The sequence below is a fragment of the Monodelphis domestica genome, chromosome 3 (assembly GCF_027887165.1).
Source record: "Monodelphis domestica isolate mMonDom1 chromosome 3, mMonDom1.pri, whole genome shotgun sequence".
Lineage (NCBI taxonomy): Eukaryota > Metazoa > Chordata > Mammalia > Didelphimorphia > Didelphidae > Monodelphis > Monodelphis domestica.
The window spans coordinates 267,644,462-267,669,440 of record NC_077229.1 but is presented as its reverse complement, the minus strand read 5'-3'; the positions used below and the strand labels follow the sequence as shown (position 1 = coordinate 267,669,440).

General features: G+C 36.2%; 1 protein-coding gene across 2 annotated transcripts in view; it reads right to left on the bottom strand.

Moving 5' to 3' along the window:
* The window catches only part of MYOM1 (myomesin 1), a 181,679-nt gene that overhangs the window by 16,578 nt on the left and 140,122 nt on the right, over positions 1-24,979 (bottom strand). For both annotated transcript variants that reach the window (XM_056823747.1, XM_056823748.1), the window contains 9 exons: positions 20,638-20,794; positions 18,210-18,316; positions 17,448-17,492; positions 10,895-11,031; positions 8,281-8,425; positions 6,945-7,004; positions 6,608-6,675; positions 3,782-3,895; positions 331-418 (listed from right to left, as the gene is read on the bottom strand). In XM_056823747.1, coding sequence (XP_056679725.1) covers positions 331-418; positions 3,782-3,895; positions 6,608-6,675; positions 6,945-7,004; positions 8,281-8,425; positions 10,895-11,031; positions 17,448-17,492; positions 18,210-18,316; positions 20,638-20,794 — 921 coding nt within the window. The remainder of the gene's footprint in view (positions 1-330; positions 419-3,781; positions 3,896-6,607; positions 6,676-6,944; positions 7,005-8,280; positions 8,426-10,894; positions 11,032-17,447; positions 17,493-18,209; positions 18,317-20,637; positions 20,795-24,979) is intronic.

The window sequence follows — 24,979 nt, the reverse complement described above, 5'->3', positions numbered from 1 at the left end:
TTACAGGATTTTTGGAAAGATTAAATGATTAAATGAGTTTGCTTAGATATGGTTCTTTGTAAATTTTATATTGCTATGTAAATGTCAGTTTGTTGAGTTTTTGTACTGGGAAAATTCTTTAAAAAAAAATAATCATTGGAATTAGTCTATTAAACAAACATGACTCAATCACTATATCTTTGATTTCTAGGGAGGCTGTAAAATAAAACAATAACTTGTCTGCTGGAACTTTTATTCAAAACAAATCTATGAATGGAGAGTCATGTCACTTCAAGCATCATTCTGGTAACCTAAATCCAGACTATAATATACTCAGCAGGAAACACTGACCTTCATCCACAAGTTTTAGTCTGCTCTTGTCTTTTCCTCGGTCATCTTTCAGTATCACTTCATAAAAACCAGCATCTTTCTTGGAAAACTGTGGGAAAGGGAAAGGAGGAAGAAATATATACATCTCAATGAATGATAGTTGTGGTGGGGTTGAGAGAAGCTTTAAAAAGAAAAGTTGAGCTAAAATTTTTTTTAACTTTAATAATATTTTATTTTTCCCCATCGTATGTAAAAACAATTTTTAGCATTCATTTTCTAACATTTTGAGTTCCTAATTCTCTCCCTCCCCTCCTCTATACCTTATATAATAAGCAATTTGATATGGTTTTTATATGTGCTATCATCCAAAAGACATTTCCATATTTGTCATGTTGTAGAAGAAGACATAAAAAATTGGGTTTTAATTTTTAAGGCCCTATGACTTAATGTAAATCTGGCATAAATATAAATTAAATAAGAAATTTATCTGAGGGATAGATGGACAATTTCACAACTGAACTTTCCAATTATAATTTACCTAATCAACAATCTTGATTTGTCATCCTTGTGATACTTAAAAGGTTTTAAAAAGTGAAGTAGCTTGTACACAATCATTTATTAAAAGACAGATTTCAAGACATTCAGAAACATTGCTTTTTAAGCAGAAAGAAGATTGAAAAAAGATATTTAATAGTTTGATTTGTAGTATGGTGGAGGGGAGAATGAGCTGACAAAGTTCAAATAAAGAAACATAGGATCAATAGTCTAATTGTGCCTCTCACCTCACCTTTCTCACTTTTTCATAGAGAACACAGACATCTCCCCTGTACTAGTCACTCTTTCTTCTTTTCCTCAATTTGACCCCTTGGTGAAATATTCAACTCTCTATTGTGCTCTCTTGAACACCAGCTCTTATCATTTTGCCAATTTCTCCCACCCAAATATCAGCCTTGAATCACTCCATCATTCCCCAACATTATTCCTACACACATAATTCTGAAAGAAGATAGAGAAAATCATGTAACCATTCTGACTAAGTCCACTACAAATTTGTTACCAGTCTCAACTGGGCCCTCAAAGCTGCTAGGCAATTCTTATTAATTCTGCCTTATTTCCCCACTGCTATGGAAATAGCAGCAGTTTCTTTTCATTTCTCCTCAAAATTGTATGGCTTCTCCTCCCCTCTATTCCCTCAGCTGAGAACCTTATTTCATATTTTACATAAAAATTGACTTATAAATGTTGGAAATTTCACCATTGGGATATTTCATACTTGGAAAATTTCTTACTGATAGTCTATTGGAATGGGAACCCCATTGGCATGGGAGGTTCCTTCTCTTCCCTTCTTAAGATTACTTTAGGACAGAAACCTTTTGCTGAACAATGGAAAGGACTTTGACCTATGCTTAAGCATAGAACAGGAATTTCTTTGAATCATGATTGATTTTAGAATTGATGCAATGGAGATACTTGGAATCAATCTCCACCCTATTCAGTCCTAACAGGATTGAGTAAGGGCTGCAGCCTAGATCAAAATTTAATTATTCCAATCTCTACCCTACTCAGGTTAACAGGATTTAGAAAGGGCTGTAGCAAAGGAGCAAAGATTTAATCATTTGAAAATATGACCTTCAACAGACATGTGCAAAAGCCAGAAACCTCTGGGCGGTCCTGGGTTAAGCTAGAGCCTCCATTGGCACAGGGAAATTGATGAACAGTGATTGGTAGATGGGAGAACTGAGGGGAGGAACTTGGATGGTTTCCTAAAAGATAGGAGGGTCTGAAGAAGAGAGGTGGTTGAGTAGTTGGTCGGTGTGGTTCGTGTGGGCTCTGAGAAGCTTGCTCTGAAGGAAGCTGAAGGTGGGGGCCTCTGAGACTGTTTCTCCATTTTGGTCACGTGAGTAATAGGGACTGATCTCTTTTCTTTGCCCCAGCTATCTAAGGGCTTGGGCCTTTTGGCCCAGCCTAAACAGAAGGGGTATTTAAGCCCTATTTCCTTCTCTCCCTTTTCTCTCTCTCTATCTCTAATTACTTCCTCCTATTGTAATTAAACTCCATAAAAGATTGACGGCTGACTTAAGTTTTCATTTAGGAATTACATAGCTGATTCCTTGGCGACCTTAAATTAATATATATCAGTCTTTTAAAGTGATTCCCTTGTAACATTCCTTTGCCATGAGCTCTTTCTTTGCACCTCCTTCTCATGTCCTTTAACTCAGATACCTTTTGCTACTTTCTCCTCTTTCACCCCTATTTCACACAAAGTGGCCTTACTCATTACCTAGGTTAACTCCTCTCAAGCAATCCCATTCCCTCATATTTTACAGAAGAAATTGAGGCCATTTACTATGAACAAATATGTCCTCTCTTCCTCCTATCATATCACTCATATGCCTTTTGCCACAATCTCCTCCTTTACTCTTGACTCACATGATGAAGTGGTCTTACTTATCAAAGTTACCTCCTCTCTATGATCAAGTAACCCGATTCCTTTCCATCTTTTGATTTCCATCCCTACTCATTTTCAGTCTCTCCCTTTCTTCTGACTCTTTCCCTCCTGCCTACAAACATGTCTATGTCTTCCTCATCTTGAAATAAATCCTTACTTGATCCTTCAGTTCCCACTATTATTCTGTCTTCTGCCCTGTGTCTAAATTCCATGAAAAGATCATCTGCAATAGATGCCTCCACCTTTCCTCCTTTCATTCTCTCTCTTTAATCCTTTACAATCTACTTTCTGATTCCTCATTTCATCAAAATTGTTCTCTCCAAAATTACCAATGATCTTAGTCGCCAAACCAATGTCCTTTTCTCAGTCTTCCTTCTCCTCAACCTCTTTTTAGCTTTTGACTATTGATCATCCTCCTGAGCTGAAGGAAGCTAGCAAGTCTAACCCCTCTTCTACCTGAAAACTCTTCAAACTTTATGTTTCCTATCTTCTCTTTTCTAGGCTAAATATCTCCAGTTGATTCTACCACTTCTCATATTGGATAACCTGGGGGATCTTTGACATACTAGTTGACCCCCTCTGAGTGTTATTTATCCATTTCTATTAGATTGTGAGTTCTTTGAGGGCAAGAACTGTCTCCCCCCCCCTTTTTATATTCACAGGGCAGAGTCTAGCATATAATGGACACAGTAAATTTATTCATTTACTAATTGTTAAAAGATGTTAAAAGTGGTGCCCAGAAATGAGCACAATAGTCCAGATATGGTTTAAGTAGAAGGTAGAGTACAGAATACCTTCTTATTTGAATACACATCTCTCTTAATGCAACCTAAGATCATACCATTGATTCATACTCAGCTTGCTGTTTTCTAAATCACCAGTTCTTTTTCAGAGTACTGTTGTCTAGCTATACCTCTTCCATTTAGCTTTGTGATGAAAAAGAGAGCCTGCTCTGGGGGAATTAGTATTTCTTTATCAACTATATACAACAGATTAAACTGTATATTTGTGAGAATTACCTACCTCCGTTATAAGCAGAGTACATATACCATCTTTAAAGTCATGCTTTTCATCCACTGTTATCTCCCTCTCATCTTTGTACCATACAATATGTGTTTCCTTCTTAATATTGGCCACCTAGGAAAGATGACAGAAGGATGGAAATAGTCAGTGTTGGAGGGGCTGTGGAATGATAGGCACAATAATGCTTAGTTAGTGGTGCTGCAAATGAGTACAACCATTCTGGAAAACAGTTTGGTATTATACAAATAAATTAGGTGGCTAAGATAGTCATATTCTTTTCCCCAGAGATTCCTCTGTTAGGTATATACCCCTAGTATATTATCAACAAAAAGGAAAGCCTCACAGTCAATGAAATATTTATAGTAGAAATCTTTGTGGTAGCAAAGAACTGGAAATAAAGTAGATATTAGTGAATTTAGTTAACCAAATTGGAGTATATGAATGTAATGGAGTAGTATTCTATGATGATAAATGACTAACATGAAGAATACAGAGCAGCATGGAAACATTTACATGTAAAAAGTGAAGTAAAGGGGAGTCATGAAAAAATCTGCAAAGACTGTATCAAAGTAAATGATAAATACACACACACACACACACACACACACACACACACAAATCCCAAAATCAAAGAATGTTGGAAAAGAACTTGACTTCAAATACCTCAAAGACATACCTCCCCTCATTCCTTTATGGAGGTGTGTGGTGGTGGTAGGGAGAGAATGGGGATCTACAGGTCTGGAAAATTGCATATATAACATCCAATTTTTTTAATATATTATTTTTCTGATTTTTTCCCTTTCTTTTAAAAAATCTCTTTGGGAGGGGGAATGGGAGGGATACTGTGGAAAGCCTAAGTGATAAAGAAACAAAAGATCACAATAAAAAATCTATTTAAAAATATTAGTCACCTAGAAGAAACCACAATCATGTAACTGCTTTTAAAATGAATGTGATTCTCATGAAACACATTTTACTGTCATGGATAGATTAGGACTCTGACATTAACAACATTGACCCATATTCGGGTATGTTGGCAACCATGTCTGCTATCCTCTAACTTCACCCAAAACTTTCTAGGAATCTTCCTCATAAAAATGTGGGTTAGTCTCTTTTATGAGGCTGTTTCATTTGCTTAAACTCATAGAAGACTGTGGGCTTGTTTAACATTTCTATACTATGGATTTCTACGTAAGTCCTCTAACAGTTCCTTCTTTTTTGTATATTCAAACACATGCATATGTTATACACTATATATGATATTCAAATATATGCATGTAATAAACTATATATGATATTCACACATGTGCATGTTATATACTCTCTGTGTTTATATCTTTATATTATATATTGTATTATTGATATATATGTAAATCATCATCATCATCGCTTTGCCCACTGACAAGATTGACCTCTCCCTTGTTTTCTGATCTTCTCTTCTGTAAAGTAGGCTTTGCCAGGAGACCAGCTTGTCAGTGCATTGTCTCTATGACACTGGCAGTTCTTATCTTATTCTTATTCTATATTATTATCACTACAATCTAGTGTCCTCTGCTCATTGTGGTGTCTTAGTAGAGTGATCCTTCTGTTTTGCTCTTTCTAGAACATTTTTGCTAAGGGAGAGCTTTGAAATGGCAAAAAGAGGATTTTTGACAATGAGACTTACTCCAAAGGAGCATGGGATAAAGGGATAAGCTGCTATATGCTAATTTTATAATGCAAAATACAAGACTGATGGCTCCTAAAACCAACTCCAAATTGTAAATATTCTTTCTAGACAAAAGGGATTGCAATGGTGATGATGATGATACCTACATATCCATTCATTCACTGACCTTTCTCTCTGTGACAAAAATTATATTGATGATTTCTGACATAAATTCTCTGAGAATACAAATATATTTACATGTGATGATGCACTTACATCTTCTAGCACAACTACTTCAAGTGGCAACTAATCTCAAATAAATCTATGCCAGTCTCTCTGACATCAGATAATCCCTTGTCTTTTGCTTCTTTTTGTATCACTTAGGACTTAGGTGCCTGGCACATAATAGTTGCTTAATAAATACTGATTGATTGATTAATAGTTTTGTAGTTTTGGATGAGCGTAGGTCTCCTAACTATGGGGCAAAATACTATTCATGTATGCCATAGCTTGTCACTGCTGTGGTCTCTGTGAAGTTAGGGGCCATCTCCCCCTTCTTTCTTCTTAGCACAAAATTTTGTATGTAGTAAATGCTAAATGAATATTTGGAGGAACATGTTTAATGACTATGTCTCATTGATCTGCAGATCCATTTATTTTTATAGGACAATAGGCAATGTTATTATTTTTTGACAATAGGTTAGCTATTGTACCTACCTACCAAAGCAACAATACTCAGCCCTCTAAATGCAAAACTGTTCACTATCAGTGTGTAGGCACATCAGCTCAGCTGTTCCAGAGCCATCCCTCCTGTCTCCATGGCATGACTAGCAGTCTATTACAACATTATGTAAGCAGACCACAAGTGATATGTTTAACTGCAAATTGTAGCAGAGACAATTCCAGAATAGTTCTGCCACTAAGCCGACACAAGACCCCCAGGAACTGAAAATGATGAACCTAGCTATAATGAAAGTTTGGGGAAATAACTAATGTTTTTTTTTCCTCTTGACAGCTTTATGGGATCATATTTGAAACATTTTGATATTGCCTAAGAGACTAAATGTCATTCAACAGTGTATATATACTAAAAAGAGAAACATATTGATCTAATTTTCATCTCCTGTCTTTATATTTGTTTCCTCGGCATCTTGTATAAAAATTCAGATGTCTCTTACCTTGCATTTCAACAGCACATTGCATTCACCAGTCACTTCCCAGCTGAGATATTCAGCAAAATGAGGTCCTATAAAAATTATGTCAGCCATGACATGGTTATCACAAGAGCAAAACTAATTTCATTTTTTTCTTAAGGTGACTTATTTAGAATTAGAACATTTTTATTTTTCATCTAGCAATATTACAAATAGGTTTTTCAAATGTGTCCTGTATTATAATATTTATTTCACATTACTTGCAAAAAAGTTTGTACTTTATTTGTTCTAAAAGTAATTTATGCCTACATCTACTTAGAATTCAAAGAGATAGACTTCTTTTCCTACTCTCTACTTTTACCTTGTTTCCTGATCCATTCTTGCCTCTGGAATTCAGCTTCTTTCTGAAGGTTTTTATAGACTAGGAACAAAATACAAAACATTTTTGAGATAAAATTGATCACAAGATGTAGAGAATGCCATTAATTTATGTTTTCACCTTGGGGGCAATTAAATGTGGATTGGGAGCCAGACCTAGAGAAGGGAGGTCCTGAGTTCAAATATGGCCTCAGATACTTCCTAGCTGTATGACCTTGGGCAAGTCACTTTAATCCCCATTGTCTAGCCCTTAGAGTTCTTCTGCTTTAGAACCAGTAAACAATATTGATTCTAAGACAGAAGGGAAGTGTTTAAAAAAAAAATAAAGTCCCCTCCTTTCCTTGTTTATCATAAATGTTCCATTCCAAAGGTTTTCTTTTTTCATGCCTGCCTACATTAACTGGATTATCATTATCTAGATGCAATTATTATGAATGTATTTTCATATATGTTACACTTTACATTGATATCAACATGGCCTGGGTTCTCAGATCCAAACTAGCACAATACAAATTTGGGCAGTTCCATTGATATAGAAAGGGTTCAATAGTCTGTTTAGTAACTTGACTAAATGAAAAGAGGCTCATTACCAGAAGAATTACCATCAAGTGATGAAATTTTCTGGCTACAACATATATGAGATATACAGATATATGGAATGGTGATGATTAACACTGGGGACATGAGCATGCCAATGGAATTGTAGATCCTTTGAAAGATTGAAGTTTATCACATAATCACAGAATTCAAGGTTGGAATAGACTTTGGTGGCTACCCAGTCCAAGTGTTCCATGAAAAAAACCAGCACTATAATAAATGTGACAAATGGGGGTCCATCCAGACTCTGTCTGAAAAATTCCAAGAAAGGGAGAACTCATTCCCTTTTGAGGCAGATACACCAGTATGTAAAGAATTTTAAATTCTCTCTATTTAGTTTGTTTGCAATAAGTATCAGTCATAACATAGTGGAAATGTCAAAGTTGGGTTGGAAAACACTTGGTCTCTTACCACAGGAGGTTGTATAAGTGTCCTCTGGTAATTTTAGAAATAAACTACTATTTTCATTGTGATACTTTTAAAGTTCAGTCTTGCCTAGAGACAGAACTATGGATTTAATGACCTCCTTATGGAAAGCATGAATGTATATTCTCTCTCTCTCTCTCTCTCTCTCTCTCTCTCTCTCTCTCTCTCTCTCTCTCTCTCTCTCTCTCTCTCTCTCTTCCATTGATATATGATTGGTTGCCTTTATATTGTGGGATATTTTTGATGAAGAAAGTAGGAAAACCTGAGGGCAAAGAAAGATATGGAGAAATTCTTACCATCGCCTATAAGAACAAGAGTAGACTTGTTGGTTGCTTTCCCATCTTGTATTTGGAAGGTATATGTTCCCTCATCTTCATCCTGAAGCTTCTCCATAATCATTTCAATGATTCCTGTGTTTCGGTCCATGCGCATCTTATATTTCTTCAGAACATATTGAAAAGCAGAGAGGGTAAAAAAAGATTTTTTTAGTATTGGCAATTAATGAAAGAGAATGGTAACCCTAAAATGGCAAAGGTGAGGAGGAGGGGAACTTGATTGAAAGAGAGTAGTAATTTTAGTTAGATTTCTTTAGAACTTTTTTTCAGGTAATATTCTTCTAAGCATGAATCTAAGAAAATGGAATAGATTATGGGGAATATAAAAAACCTTCACTAATTCAGATGAATTTGTTAGGAAAGGCCACATTGGAGGGAGATGCAGCTAGTGGGTTGGTGGATTGAAAGCTAATTCCTGGGTCCAGATCTGGTCTCAGATACCTCCTAACTGTATGACTTTGGGTAAGTCCTTTAACTTTCATTGCTTAGCCCTTACTACTCTTCTGCCTTGGAACCAATATACATTATTGATTCTAAGATAAAAGGAAGGATTAAAAAAAAACAACACAGTAAATTAACAAAGTATCGGAATGTCCGGAATACAACTTTATTACTTTCAAGTATATGCTGTGAAAGGAACAAGCTGTACTCAGACAATAATAGATAAACATTATTTGCACTTAGCATATATCTAGCTCATAGCACATAGTGTCAGGGTTTGTTTGTGTAATAGTTTCTGGACCTTGATCAGGTTATTGAAGGACATGCTAGCAAAATTATCTCAGTGATAGTGCTTGAAAATAGTTTGCTCTCTTACTCATTAGTGCGTCAGATATTTACACTATTGATTTGCTTAGGAAACCCTTTTATGAAAAATAGCATAAAGATAAAATCCAGTCCATTTCCTGGTGGAATCATCATGAATTCTAACTCCATTGCTCTGATCTGAAGAGTGAAAGCCAAGCAATAAGTAGTTTGTAGAAAGAACCGAGGAAGGCCTTTGGCACATTGACTCAATTGATTGTTTCTGAAGGATTAATGAAAGAACATGGATAAGAATCATACAAGATAAGAAAGTACAGATAGATAACTATCTGCACCGAGAGAGAAAGAACACCCACACTGGCAAGAAATGGAGGTCCCCAAAGTAGATTTTCATTATTTTTAATGAGCCTTTATCATATTATGAAACTTTTAAAAAGGAAATTATGAGGTGACAAATTATTCTTAATGATATTCCCTTGTGTGGTCACATTTAAATGAACATATCCATAAATTTGAGATGGTCTTAAAGCTAATTTACAATAAACAAAACTAATTAACATAAAATGCTAAATGCATGTACTGCATGGTAATTTTCTAACTTTCTCCAACCTGTGAAATATGTGTTTTAGAGTCAAAGTCACATGTGTTTTCTTTGCTGCACCCTTCTTCCCCTCTCCATCACTTCTATTCTCTTTTAAAAAAAAAAATTTCATTGTCACATCTAGTCCCTGGCTAGTCCCAAGTCCTCAAAGCTTGAGACATCATCACACGTATACTTCAACCCCCCAAGGTGGTAGTTGAATTGGAAAAGGTTGTTGGCAATAATGGAAACTGGCCAACTTTTCTCACTCTTTCTATATCTCTAAAACTAGGTCGTGTCATGGTAAACCTAAATGCCCAAAAGGATAGTGGAGGTAAGATAAGGGCAGCAAAATATGAATCCCCAGTCCTTTCTCAATCTCCCAGGTTCACTCTGGAGTCAGTATGGATAATAACGAGTCACCAGAATGATAGTTCTTATAGGACAACACCTACTATCACTATGAGAATAGCCAAAAGTGAAGAAAACTTAAATGTGGAAGCCACAAGTCCATTGTCATGAAAAGACATCTTATGATGTGCAAAAGTCTCTGGAGCTACTTTGTTATTTTTAAATATTTTATTTCCCCCCAATTATATGTAAAAACAATTGTTAACATCATTTTTTCAAAATGTCAAGTTCCATATTCTCTCCTTCCTTTCCAACCTCCTTCCCTCCCTCCCTTCCCCACTGCACTGCTCCCTGAGATAGCAATCTCAAATAGATTTTACATGTGCAATCATATAAAACATTTTCCTTTATTAGTAATTTCGTGGAAGAGACCTCAAGCACACAAAAAAGAAGAAAGAAAATGAAATATAGTATGTTTTGGTCTGCATCCAGATGCCATTCTTTCCCTGAAAGGCAGATGGCATTTTTCATCATGAGACTTTGGAATGGCCTTGGATCACTGTATTGCTAAGAATAACTAGATCATTCACAATGGAACTAGGTTTTTCCCCCCATAATTTTCATAAGTTTCTGCTTAATATTTAAAAACTACTTATTTTAATCTTTGTAGGGGTTCAGGCTCCCAAAAGTCTTTCCCAGAAACTGGTCTTTTCTTTTTAGTGGCGAAGTTGTATTCTTCTAGCTTTTTCACATGTACATAATTTGAAATATCCCAACCATTATTTTATAAGAATTAATTGAGGGTAAATTGGAAATACCTTTCCCCATCACTTTCTGCTCTACTGACATCAGATGAGACTAAAAAAGAATGATACGTACCGGCCCTTCAAAAATCTCCTTGTCATTAAATATGTAATTGACCTTGGCATTGCCTGAGAGCTTTTCAGCCTGCATCCAGAACCGAACTTCCCCCTTCTCCATGATTTCTACAGCCAACTCAGATTTAAGTGGGACAGCTACGGGGGGGGGGGGGGGGGGGGAGGAAAGACAATAGTAATATTGATCAAAACAAATCGAATTCATATAGTTTTTCTTCCAGTTGTTCCTTGCACAAGACACTCCATCTCCCAGTTCCAAGAGTTCACTGGCTATCCCCCATGTCTGGAATGCTCTTTCTCCTCATTTCTATCTCTTGACCTTCCTGACTCTTTTCAAGTCCTGGACAACATCTAACCTACCCCAGGAAGCCTTTGTGGATCCCCCTTAAAACTATTGCTTTCCCTCTGTTGATTATCTCCAGTTGATTCTGTCTATAGCTCATTTGTAAAGAGTTCTTTGAATATGGTCTCTCCCCTTAGACAGTGAGTTCCTGAAGGGCAGGGGCTGCCTTTTATCATTCTTTGTAGCTCCAGCACAGTGTCTGCCACATTGTAGGGAATTAGCAAGTTTTTATGGACTCTAATAAGGGGAAATTATTAAGTAAAAATGAAATTAGCTAGAGCTTTTTTATTTCTTTAGAAACATGGAAAAACTGAAGCAGTAGTAAAAAAATAAAATAAAAACCTTAGACTGGCGTTGGGGAGGGCAGAAAACTTGGATTCTAGCCCCAGCTCTACTACTACCTATTGATCTTGAGTATGTCCTTTGACCTTTCTTACTTCTAATATTACAGGGTTGAAATAGTTGCTTTCTATAGTTCCTTCCTGCTCTAAATCCTGATTGTGTGATTTTAAAATTATTCTATTCTCTATTATTGTCTTTGCTTAGGGCACTTGGGGTAGTTCCAGGTTGTAAAAACAGCTGAGCAATAGTGGCAAAATTGTTAGAATCATAAGCCCAGCTGGGAGAATTTACCTTCTTTCCAAGTGTCATGAGATAACAGTATATTCCTGGCAAAGACTACAAAAAAGTAAGTCTCCGGGAATTATATACAACCTCTCTGTTCTAGATGCCCAAGTTCAAACATTATGAAGACAATAGAAATCGATGGGAAATACCAACATCTAGCATAGGTTCATAGGATCATTGGATGGATTCTAGATTTATAGCTGTCAAGTATCATCTTCTCCAACCCCTTCATTTTACAGACAAGTCAAGTTGAGGCCCAGATAGAGGAACTGATTTGCCCAAGATTACCCAACCACTTACAAGTGGCAGAATTCAGATTTGAATTCAGGTCTTGTAATTCCCAAACCAAAATCCCTTCCACTGTGCTCACACTGATTTAAATTTAAAAAATAATTTTGCATTTTATTTCTCATACAAAGGTCATACTTCTCTTTTTCTCTTTCAAATGATTCCTATTTGCTATATACATGCATGTATAATAGCAAGTATAAATATATACATATACATGTATACATATATACATAAACATATGTGTGCATATATATGTGTATATACATGCTCAGAAATTTTTTTAAGGTATTGGTGTAATAATCATAACCCATCCATATAATAGACTCTATCCAGATAACCATAAGGACATATATATTTTTATATCTTTTTTGTGCTGTCCAGATGTGCTATTTCCTCACAGGGGGCAACTCCCATTATAGAAATGCCCTCCAGCAAAGCAGAATGGCAACTCAAATTTGTAGTTAGTCTTGAATATTTGCCTGGGTCCCAAAAGATTAAGTGACTTGCCCCACTTACACAAGGGATTTCCATCAGAGGCAATACTTGAATACAGGTCTTCCAGGCTCTAATACCAGCCCTGCCTCTCTCTCTATCTGCACAGACCATTCTGGAAAACTGACACAAATTGACACATCCTGCCCTTCTGCTCAGTTGAGCATAATTTTTTCTTATTTTAGCCTTAAATGTTTGCTTTTCCTGGCTTGCTCTCAGTCTAATTTTTCTTAACACCTCCAATTCTAATTTGGTCCAGGACCACTTCTGTTTAGTGACTGGCCAATGGGAGAGCATCAATGCCCACAAAGCTCTCACCAGAGGCACCAACCACCAGTTCCACTTTCTAGACTGCAGGATTCTTGTAAATGACAAAATACTTTCACTTCAGTTTTCTTAGCTTGGGAAGGAAGTACAAGTCTAAATTGAAAAAAAAAAATTCTTTCCTAGGCTTTTCTACATATCTGCATTCCCAAAAGACTGATTTAGAGATTTCTGAATTGATCGTAAAATTTTTCAATGAAAAATGTATTGAACAATGTCATCATAGCATAATAGAATGCCAAAATTCATTATATTCCATGAGAAAAGATAGCATCAGGTAGCACTTTATGACTTGCAAACTGCTTTACAAATATTATCTCATTTGATTCTTACACTCACCCTAAGAGGTAGGGGCTATTATTGTCCTCATTTTACAGATGAGGATAATGGGGCAGATAGTTCCCTAGTTGTTTGTCCAGGGTCACATAGCTAGTATAAGTGTCTGAGGCAATATTTGAACTTGGGTTTTCTTGACTCCAGACCCAGCATCTATCAGCTGTGGATTATCTGACATTTAAAAACTAAGCAAATCTTTAAAATAATTTAGTTATCAGGGGCAGCTAGGTAGCAGAGTGGATAGAATGATAGGCATGGAGTTGGGAGGTCTTGGATTCAAATTGGACCTCAGATACTTCATAGCTGTGTGACCCTGGGCAAGTTACTAAACTCCAATTGCCTAGCCCTTACCTCTCCTCTGCCTTAGAATTGAAACTTAATATTGATTCTAAGACAGAAGATAAGGGTTTTTTTATAATTAAAGTTAGATAAGTCAGTTATGTCAGCATTTACAAGAGGAAGTGAACACAAATTGAGAAATGAGTATATCATTTACTCAAGTGAGCCTAAATGCTTTCAAAACACAAAATTATTCATCTAATCTCCATGCTCTAAGATCATTAAAGAGTGTTACTCTCATATTAAAAACTAAAATAAAAGCTTTTAAAACTATTATCTAACAGAGACTACTTCCAAGAGTTATCAAATAACTTCATTTGGATTAAGGAATTGGTGTTTGTCTGCTATAGATTTTTTTGGAGGGCCAGACCTGTGATTTTATTCTTATAGGGAACTACTAATGAGGAAACTTATTCTAATACAGACAGAAACCTTTTTTGCAGTGTATAATCTTAGAAATATATATTAACTCTTTGTAGATTTAATGATTAAAAATCATATCAGGCCCCCTGACTTAAATAATCTTTAAGTTCATTTCTGTGCCTACCCCAAACAACACATAAGGGGACAACTGGTGGATTGAGAACCAGGGATAGAGATGAGAGGTCCTAGGTTCAAATCTGGCCTCAGACACTTCCCAGCTGTGTGACCCTGGGCAAGTCACTTGACCCCCATTGCCTAGCCCTTACCACTCTTCTGCCTTGGAACCAATACACAGTATTGATTCCAAGATGGAAGGTAAGGGTTAAAAAAATAAATTAAAAAAACAACAACACAAAAAATAAGGTTGGGGGCAGCTAGGTGGCTGGTCTCAAATACTTTCTAACTGGCAAGTCATTTAACCCCTGTTGCCTAGTCCTTGCTGCTCTTTCGCTTTGAAACCCAATATACAGAATTAGTTCTAAGATGGTAGGTAAGGGTTTAAAAATTTTTTTAATGTAAAAATAAAAAATAAAATCACTTGATCTTATTGTCTATTCTCCTAGAATCATAAGCCTCATCCTTTTCCCCCACTCCCCTGCAAAAAAAAAAAATTAAGAGATCTCAAAACTCCTTATTCCTTGATCAATTCTCTTTTTAGTACTTGTGATTTTTTACATGCTACTAAGTTCATTGGATATGTTCACAGATCCCTAACTCAGGACTGATTCACCATCTGTTACATCCTCATTTTTTCTTCCCCATTACCAATAGACAAATGTAAATGACATTGCTACTCAGGCATTCAGTGTTTATTGACTGATCATTTGGCAGACTGATGTTGCTGCCCTCTTTGTTTCCATAAATAATTGAAAATTGACTGTTACTATTTCTAGGGTTCCACTTCATTGTAGGGGGCAGTTAGGTGGCACAGGAGATGGAAGGTCGGACCTCGAGTCAGGAAAACCTGAGTTCAAATATCTCCTCAGACGCTTATTTTGTGTGACCTTGGGCAAGTTGTCTAACCCAGTTTGCTTCAATTTCCTCATCTATAAAATGTGCTGGATAAGGAAATGAAAAACCACTCCAATATTGTTGCCTAGAAAACCCCAAATGGGGTCAAGAATATATATATGACTGGACTGAAAAGAACTAAACTGCAATACTTCATTATTAGCAAATTTAAGGTCTTTTTTGTGGTCTTCACTTGATTTAGTGTGAGATGGGAAGTTAAGCATCCATATACATTCTTAGTCTTTGAACATGGCTTTAGACCCCTAGGAATGAAAGAACGGGTTGGGACTAACCATAGGGCTTTCTGACAGCCTTTTTGGGACAAGGGTAAAGACGTGGACTCTTTAGCTTAAATTTACTCAGTATCTTTTATAAAATTCATGAACACTCTTGGACTAATTCTTGTCAGATTCTTATAAGGGATGTTGACTTAACCCAAAGTTATACAGGGAGTCATGGTAGAGGCTCAGTAGTCAGACCCAATACTTTGAGCTTCGTTTGAAGCAAATAGAAGGAAAACAATAAATAATACTTTTAAAAAAAACCTTTACCTATTTAAAAAATAGAGAATAAGGTTTTTTTTTTTTAGTGGTTAATGGGAGGATTTGAATCAGAATTTCCCAAGTCTTACTCATGTATTCACACCATAGTCATCTCGGTGGCATTTGTGGAGCAGACAAAAAGGAGCTGGCCTTTAAAAAAAGGCAGCCATGTTTTTAGCAGAAGGAAAGCGCTGATTTAGGTGAGAATTGCATTTTTACAACAACATAGGACAAGATCTTATTTTAGTGTTTGAAAACGAAGTTCTGGAGAGGAGCTTGCTTTCCACAGGTTTTAACTGTCTCAGCTAATGAATGTTAATGGTAAAAGAAAGATTCAGGTCAACGTATGTTCAGAGTCTCCTTACAGGTTCATGTACTCCTACCACTTAGCCGAAGCATCTCATCTTTCAGTTAAGAAGGTCACTAGAAGAGTGTGCTAGAAAGTCCTAACGGAGTTAGGATCTCTAGACCAGATGAACAACGGACTGACTATACAGGCTCTCTTTACCCCTTTCTTGAAGGGTTCATCTTAATTAACTTTCCTTCTGCGTAAACTGGCAGTGACCTCTGGTTCAAGGGTCTGGAGCCATAAAACTCCTTCCCTGGGGCTTAATTTAGTACCACAGTCAGACTATTAAAAAAGAATTCACTTTGGCAGACAGACATTCGTTTTGGCTCTGGTCTGTGATTTCATCAGTGTGGGGAATCCCAGCATGGAAACTTCCTCCTCTGATGTAACTTAGCAACTCTATCTGTAACTTATAGTTTGAAGAATGATCTGGGGCATCTTAAGTAACATGATCATAATCACATAACTAATTTGTGTTGCAGGTGAGGTGTGAAGACAAGTCTTCCTTGAATTTATTTACTTAGTAAACTAGTGAAGGGAATAAGTATATATTAAGCATCTACTATGCACCAGGCACTGTAAGCAGTATTTTATAATTATTAGCTCATTTGATACTCACAACCATCCTGGAAGGTTGGTGCAATTATTATCCTCATTTTAGAGTTAAGGGAACGGAAGCAGAAAGAAGCTAAATGTCTTTTCCAGGATTACATGACTAGTTTATATCATAGGCAAGATTTTAATCTAGTTCTTCCTGCCTTCAAGCCCAGTGGTATATCCATTGTTCCACCTATCTCCTTGGTAGATATTCAATAAATGCTTATTGATCTATTGATTACTACCCTTTAACCATGACCTCATGACTGCCCCTCCATGGGGAAATAAGAATGATTATATCTGAAGAAAGTGACAGAGACATGATATCAAAATATCTAAATAGAAAAAAAATTCATTCCATCAACCAGATCTTACATCTCCATAATAAGAGCGACTTGGGTGCTATGTGGACTCAAGGAAATTTTTACTACAATATCCTCAGTATATTTGGAAAACTAATTATTAATCACAAACAAAACTTAGAATGTCATCTGATGTTTTTTAATTTACTAGGAAGTGCATTAGAAAGATACATTCTGTTACTGCCAAAATATATGTCCCATCATGGTTCCTGAATTTTTTGGTTTTTTTAAACCCTTTCCTGTCTACCTTTGATTTAAAACTGTGTATTTGTTCCAAGCCAGAAAAATGGTAAGGGCTAGGCAATGAGGGTGAAGTGACTTGCCCAAGGTCACACAGATAGAAGTGTCTGAGGCCAGACTTGAACCCAGAATTTCCCATCTCTAGGCCTGGCTCTCAATCCACTGAACCATCTAGCTTCCCTCCTCCTGAATCATCTACTTCTATTAATGCCATCAATATTATTGGCTCACTACATAGTTTAGTGATCACTGTCCAGGAATATTTTTCTGATACTCACTTGGGAATTTGTGTTCTTGACTGAGAGCAAGTAAGCGTTTCATCTCTGGGAAAAGGAAGAAAAAAAAAAGACAACCATTAGTACTTAATATGGGTGAAGAAGTATTTCATATATGTTATCACAGAGCAAGTTCTATTATATTCATTTTACAAATGGCAAAACTTAGGCTTCAGAGAGATTGCTTGTCCACAGTCATAAATAGCAGATATTATTGAACCCAAGTCTCTTGATTTCTAGTCCAAAACTTTTTTACATGAAATGTCCAATTTGATCTTTCACATAATATACAAATAGCAAATAAATATTAAAAATTGTAGGATATAGTCCTGTAAGGAACTTTAGAGATCCTTTAATCCAGGTCTATGCTGATAAATGTTTAACATCTAGTTCTATGAAAAAAAAATGTATTCACAATACACTTCTAATTTTGATCTGCATTATTAACATTATATTCTTTATTATGTTAAGTCTAGATAATCAGCAAAACAATAAAGCAAGCCCTATAGTATCTGTCAATTTTGGAGTATGTATAAATGATCATATTGAAAAATTTAACAGCCAGCTTTCTTAAGGTAGTATGAGCTGTCTCCATTATTCCCCTGAATTCTACCTTGTCATTTTGCAAATGAAGAAACTAGGATCCCAAGAGATTAGATAATTTGACAAGGTCGCACATGGACAGTATGGTAGATTATGGTAGAGACCCAGCACTTTTTCTAAAGTATCATTTTGCCAGTCATTGGTAGACAGACTTAAACTTACCCTCTTCATCTATTAAATAGCTTGCAGCAATTCCATCAGTGTCTGTGACGTCACAAGAATAAATTCCCAAGTCATCTATTCCAAGGTCTTTAAAAGTAGTTTTAGTCCTTGAAGATAAAACATTTGAATGCAAAAGGAAATTACAAAAGCAGATCTTGAAAGATTAGATATGTCATATTTTCTAAATATATATAAAGCCATAAATGTAAAATGGAATTGGGCTTGTACACACATTTAGGGAAAAGAATTTACAGTCAAATCACCTTTTTTGGAAGACATACCGAATTTTTTCAAGTATTTTTGATTTTATAATTGAAAAATATTGCTGATCAGATTTCATAGTTTTGGAACCTCCCAACAAAGCATTATGGGATACACATAGAAACATATATCCATAAATATATATATAGAGAGAACAAGAGGAAAAGAACTTTAATTTTATTATATTCTTTTTAAAATTACATGATATTCATGGCTTCAAAGAATGTCAAAAAATATTAAAAAAACAAAATGGGAGATCATAGAAATTTATACATGAAAAGGATCTTAGTGACTATCTTGTTTTATCTACTCATTCTAAAGCTTAAGAAATGAGGCCCAGGGAATTTGTGACTTGCAAGATCACATTAAGAGGTATTGGGAGATATGAAGCAAATTATTAAAAATCATTCTCCTTGGTAGGATAATAGGTAATCCATTGATTTTTTTTATTGTTGCAGTCTGTTAGGAACTATTCTTGGTAAGCAATTCACTTTCTGTCTCCTGAAATATATAACTACCAAACTTTCTTATGCTCAACATCCTTAGCACTAATGGGAGTCCTCCAAACCCATTATTTAATAATAGCTTCGATTTGTAAAGCATTTTACAGTTTACAAGTACCTTTTCCACAATAATTCTGCACAGTATTACAGATAAGATAATGGAGTTTCAAAAGCATTAATTGACTTACTCACAGTGCTACAGCTATTAAGTGGCACTCAGGACTAGAACTGAAGGTTCTTGCTTCTCAACGCCACTGCTTTTTCAACCACACTAGTCAAAATTCTCTTGACATCACCAATGAAATTATATATCTGGAAGTACTGTGCAACACATATGTAAGCTATTATAATCAGCATCCTTCGATATTTATGTTGGCTTTTAGCTCTGCCCTCCTCTTAAGTTCTGAGAGGTTCATCACCAGAAAACTGGCCATGAGGTGGTGAATTTTTTTAGTCATAGCAACTATGATAGAGTTTACTAAGTTGCAGCCTATGATAGTCTACACTGTGTAAACCTCAAATTTCCTTAGACTTATAAATGTTGGAAATTTCACCATTGGGATATTTCATACTTGGAAAATTTCTTACTGATAGTCTATTGGAATGGGAACCCCATTGGCATGGGAGGTTCCTTCTCTTCCCTTCTTAAGATTACTTTAGGACAGAAACCCTTTGCTGAACAATGGAAAGGACTTTGACCTATGCTTAAGCATAGAACAGGAATTTCTTTGAGTCTTGATTGATTTTAGAATTGATACAATGGAGATACTTGGAATAAATCTCCACCCTATTCAGTCCTAATAGGATTGAGTAAGGGCTGCAGCCTAGATCAAAATTTAATTATTCCAATCTCTACCATACTCAAGTTAACAGGATTTAGAAAGGGCTGTAGCAAAGGAGTAAAGATTTAATCATTTGAAAATATGACCTTCAACAGACATGTGCAAAAGCCAGAAACCTCTGGGCGGTCCTGGGTTAAGCTAGAGCCTCCATTGACAGGGAAATTGATGAACAGTGATTGGTAGATGTGAGGACTGAGGGGAGGCAACTTGGAGGGTTTCCTTAAAGATAGGGGGCCTGAAGGCTCTGGGAGGTGGTTGAGGTTTTGGTTGGTGTGGTTCCTGGGCTCTGAGAAGGCTTGCTCTGAAGGAAGCTGAAGGTGGGGGCCTCTGAGACTTTCTCCATTTTGGACACGTGAGTAATAGGGACTGATCTCTTTTCTTTGCCCCAGCTATCTAAGGGCTTGGGCCTTTTGGCCCAGCCTAAACAGAAGGGGTATTTAAGCCCTATTCCCTTCTCTCCCTTTTTCTCTCTCTCTATCTCTAATTCCTTTCTTACTCCTATTGTAATTAAACTCCAAAAAAGGCTGACGGCTGACTTGAGTTTTTCATTTAGGAATTACATAGCTGATTCCTTGGCGACCTTAAATTAATATATATCAGTCTTTTAAAGTGATTCCCTTGTTACAACTGGCAATGAATATATCTAGGCCATTGAAACAATAAAATTTTTGAAATACTGAGGTATGAGCTTTGACAATTCTAAGAAAAGTGTATTGTATCATATTAGCTTCATCTCCTCCTGCCAATTTTCACAATAGAAAATAAATTCATAGATGCTCCTGAAATAATGGGAAAACCAGTTGCTGATGAAATATTTCTTACTTATTGCCTTTGGTATCAACTTGTAGTCGAGGAGAGTCTTCAACTGGTACATAATCCTTGGACCAGACGAATTTAGAGTCTGGGGACATCTGATCACATTCAAAGTTCAGTGAAATGACTCCATCATCATCAACATTGATGACAATCTCTTTGGTTCCTATAAAATAAAAAAGACTGCTACTTTCTAGAAGAATCAATCAAATGAGTACTTTTTTGTGATTCTGGATTGGTGATATCTTTGATCATGTATAAGGAAAGAACCCCAGTTTCTATGTCCTGGTGATTGACTCATCTACTACCATTCCATTTTTAAATAAATATGTATTAAATAAACCATGTATTTCTATTTGGAGATGATATTTCTAATAGAGGAGATAGATTCATGCTGAATTAAAGACTCTTTGTGATCAATGTCACAGATTAACTTCTTATGGAACAAAACAGAGTGGGTCTACATAGGGGTCATATCTGTGACCTCATTCTCTTTAGCTTTCTGTTTTGACTAGAGAAAGAAAGAAAAGAAGGAAAGAAGAAAGAAAAAAGGAAGGAAGGAAGGAAGGAAGGAAGGAAGGAAGGAAGGAAGGAAGGAAGGAAGGAAGGAAGGAAGGAAGGAAGGAAGGAAGGAAGGAAGGGAGGGAGGGAAGGGAAAGGAAGGGAAGGGAAAAGAAAATAAGTAGGAATAAATAAGGGAACTAACTAGGAAACTTTAAAAAGGTGCAGGAAAACTAGGAATGACTAGCTGATGTAGAGGGAATAGTCATAACTGTGCTAGAGGCTGGCACTAAAAGAAAAGGTGACAGACTGAAGAGTATATGAAATTGATCACCTCGATGGGGGAGGGGCCCCAGGAGTGGAATCCTGAGGAGTGAAGACCATAAAATATATATCTTGAGAAAGAGCAAAAAGGGACCACTCAAATAAAAAATTTAAGGAAAATTCATCAGGGAGTGGGGGGAGAATATGGATAAGCTATTGAGAAAAAGACATACATAGCTAAGAGAAGAATACATAGCTAAGAGAAGAAGCCAGGTGAAGTCATGCAAGTGAAGAGGGAGGTGAAAGGAGAAAGTGAGCCTTCTGTGCACTATCTATTTTACTTATTGTTCTTAACTAGTTTCTAAGATCAGTTGTTTACACCTGCAGGTGAAGTAGAAATACTATAAGCATCCTCCAAACTTCAGGATCCTGAGACATAATAGTGGTTAGTTATAGTTTTGGGAATAATTTCCTCTAGAATGAACATAACATTTCAAAGGAGATATATATGTGCAATATTTGTAGATACTGACAGCTGTGTCCAAATTTGTTTGGGAGATGAAAAAAGTTAAGCTAGTATATTTAAAATAAAATAAAATAACCAAAAGCCCCCATATGGGGGCTTTTGGTTATTACACACACACACACACACACACACACACACACACACACACACACACACACACACACACACACATATATATGTCAAGTAATTTAATCCCAGAAAGGTGCAATTTTATTAAAAGCATTGGAAACCTTTCTACAGCTAATATTTTCCAAGAGGTTGAAAATTTCCACTTTAGAGTGCTTTATAACAGGCAAGCATTTTGTTTAACTGTGCAATAAAAGCCATCAATGGAAAGCAAATTGGAAAAGGGTGCTCAGGGAAAGGGCAGGAGGACATTATTAAATATGTTACCAGACTGAGGAAAGGAGGTTCATCACTCCTGAAGAGTAAAAGCAAGCAAGGTTCCTTCCTGATGCTGCTGTTGAATATGTACAAGAAACTTACAATCATTTTTGACATTTGCTAAATATTGGAGAAAAGCTTGCAGGGGTGAGATGGGATGGAGTCAGGGAGGCATGATGTCTTTCTCTTTATATATATGTGTGTGTGTGTGTATATATACACTTTACACTTTATATATATATATATATATATACACTATATATTTATATATACACACTTTTTCAATTGTAGAGATATGTGCAATCTTGAAATGAGGAATAATCAAGCCAATGACTAGTTTCCTCGGTTATACATTAATTCCACATAAAAATTTTAAAAATAACTTCAACAAATGAGGCCATTCTTCATTTTATTCTTTCACAGGTCACACTAACCCTCATCAGTGAACATTTGGAAGCTGCAGCTAGAGCTTAAAGATGTTAAAATAGCTAACTTTTTGGCACACTGTTGTCCAGGAAGTGTTACCAGACACAGTTAGCATGGTTGAGTCACAGAGGGAACCTATACTTTCATTCCACTGTGCTGTGAGAAAATGGAAAAAACAATGGCCAAAGCCAGACTAAATCCTTAATTGGCCATTTGTATACGCTTTAGATGGAAGCAGTGACAGCCTATGCATCCTAATCACTTATTTGCTTAGTTGTTAGATTTTGTACTGCCTAAGCAAGAAGGAACTAAATCAATTGAATGTATGATGCCTGTTACCCAAGGAGCTTTCATTAAAGCTGTAAAAGAAATACTGTTTAAGGCCCAGCAACTTATTTTTACCAAAGAGAAGTAAGTACCTGCTTATTCAGTGACTAAGGTAGTACCAAAGCAAGAGGGATCAGAACATGCTGATTTACTTTTGTCCCTATTTATTGTGTTTATTCTTTATCTCACATGTCTGGATCTCAGCTATTTGGCAACATCACTTATCTAGAACACATTCATACTCCTAGGAATTCAATCAGAGGTTTATTATCATTGATTTTAAATACAGTTATTGAACGTTTACTCCTGGATTTCTAAGCCCACTAAAACAGAAAGAGACCATTAGAAGACAGGCTGCCTTAGGTAGTTACTGTTCATCCTTCATTTTTGAAGAGAACCAATGATATCACAGGGTGATGTCTTTTGACTTGAATATAAAATAGATTTAATGGCGGCAGAGTTGTATAAAGTCATCAGCCTCTCTCTCTCTCTTCCCAAGTCATCCAAGTCCAGAGGCAAGACAAAAGTTAAGGATGGCTGGTGATGGACCAGGAGGCAAAGGATGACCATGGTGTCTTAAGGTGCTCCACAGCACCTGTTACAGGTGTCTTCATAGCCTGTTGGGACAAATTGTTCTCATCTTCCCATTCTGCCAGGGGAAGTCTTCACATGCTGGAATCAGCCCCCTAAATCATTGACAGCCTTGAGGCCTGTGGTTATCCTCCACTTGGTTTAGCCAGTCTCCCCAGATGGTTTTACCAAGCTGTGGCCTCTGCACATCCTGCTCTTACCTCTGACCCTAAGTAAGCATATTATATAGCAACAATAAAATGACAGCTGACAACAAGGGAGAAAATGGGCAAAAAACACCCCTCTAAAAATCAAAATAACTCAAAAGGGCAGATATCAATGGCCATTTGGTACAGCCACAAGAAGCTCTACAACCCTCAATTAGTCTTGAGTGCATTATTCATTCATAGCACAGTATAATAGAGTTCAAAATGATGGTCATAAGAAAAAGTAAAATTATCCTTTTTATACCCTGTTTAAGAAGGAAGAAAAGTATAATGCATTTTAGAAACATTAACTTACACTCACAATGGTCAAAGTAAAAAAAAAAAAGAACAACTTTGGGTGCTTTAAGGGAGTAGATAAATTCTTATCTCTGGAGTACATAAGCCTTTCAAACTTTCTGGATTCCTTCTTAACTCCACACATATCTCACTTCCAGCAGCAAGTGCTCTCTCTCTCAAAATTACTTTGTTTATTCCCTAGATATTTTGTATATATTTTGTCTATGTATATGTATTTTCCATAATAACCTGTAAGCCCTCTAATGGAATGTAAATGTTCCTTGAGGGCTGCTTCATTTATGACTTTGTATCCTTAGTGCCTAGTATAGTGCCTGGCACAAAGTAGCTCTCTAGTAAATGCATCTTGACTGGTAGATAGACTTGCTTTTTGAAATCTGCAGATAGCTGAGGTTTTATTCTATTAAAAAGACAGAGAACTTTATAGAAAAATGCAAGGTAAAAAAAAATGGATTCTAAGTCCCAGTCATTATATGCCTCTTAACTATAACACAGGATGGCTTCATCAAGAACATATAAGGGGAAAAAAAGAACACATAAGGAATTGATTATTACATTTTTAAAAGCATGATAGTACTAAAAAGCCTTTTTAAAAAGCCAAGTCTATTCTCATGGCAAATGTATATGATGTATGAAACCTTCTGCACCTATAGCTTCCTATCTGCCTCCAGAAAAGGAAAAGCTATACTAGTATTTTAAAAAGGAAACAAATGAGATTACAAATTTTAATTATGGAAAAATTAGTTTCACAAAAAAGGTGCTAATCTTTAGTCAGCCATGGATAAAGGCAAGCACCCAATTATAAGGATTGTAGGGGAGACTAGTCAAGAAT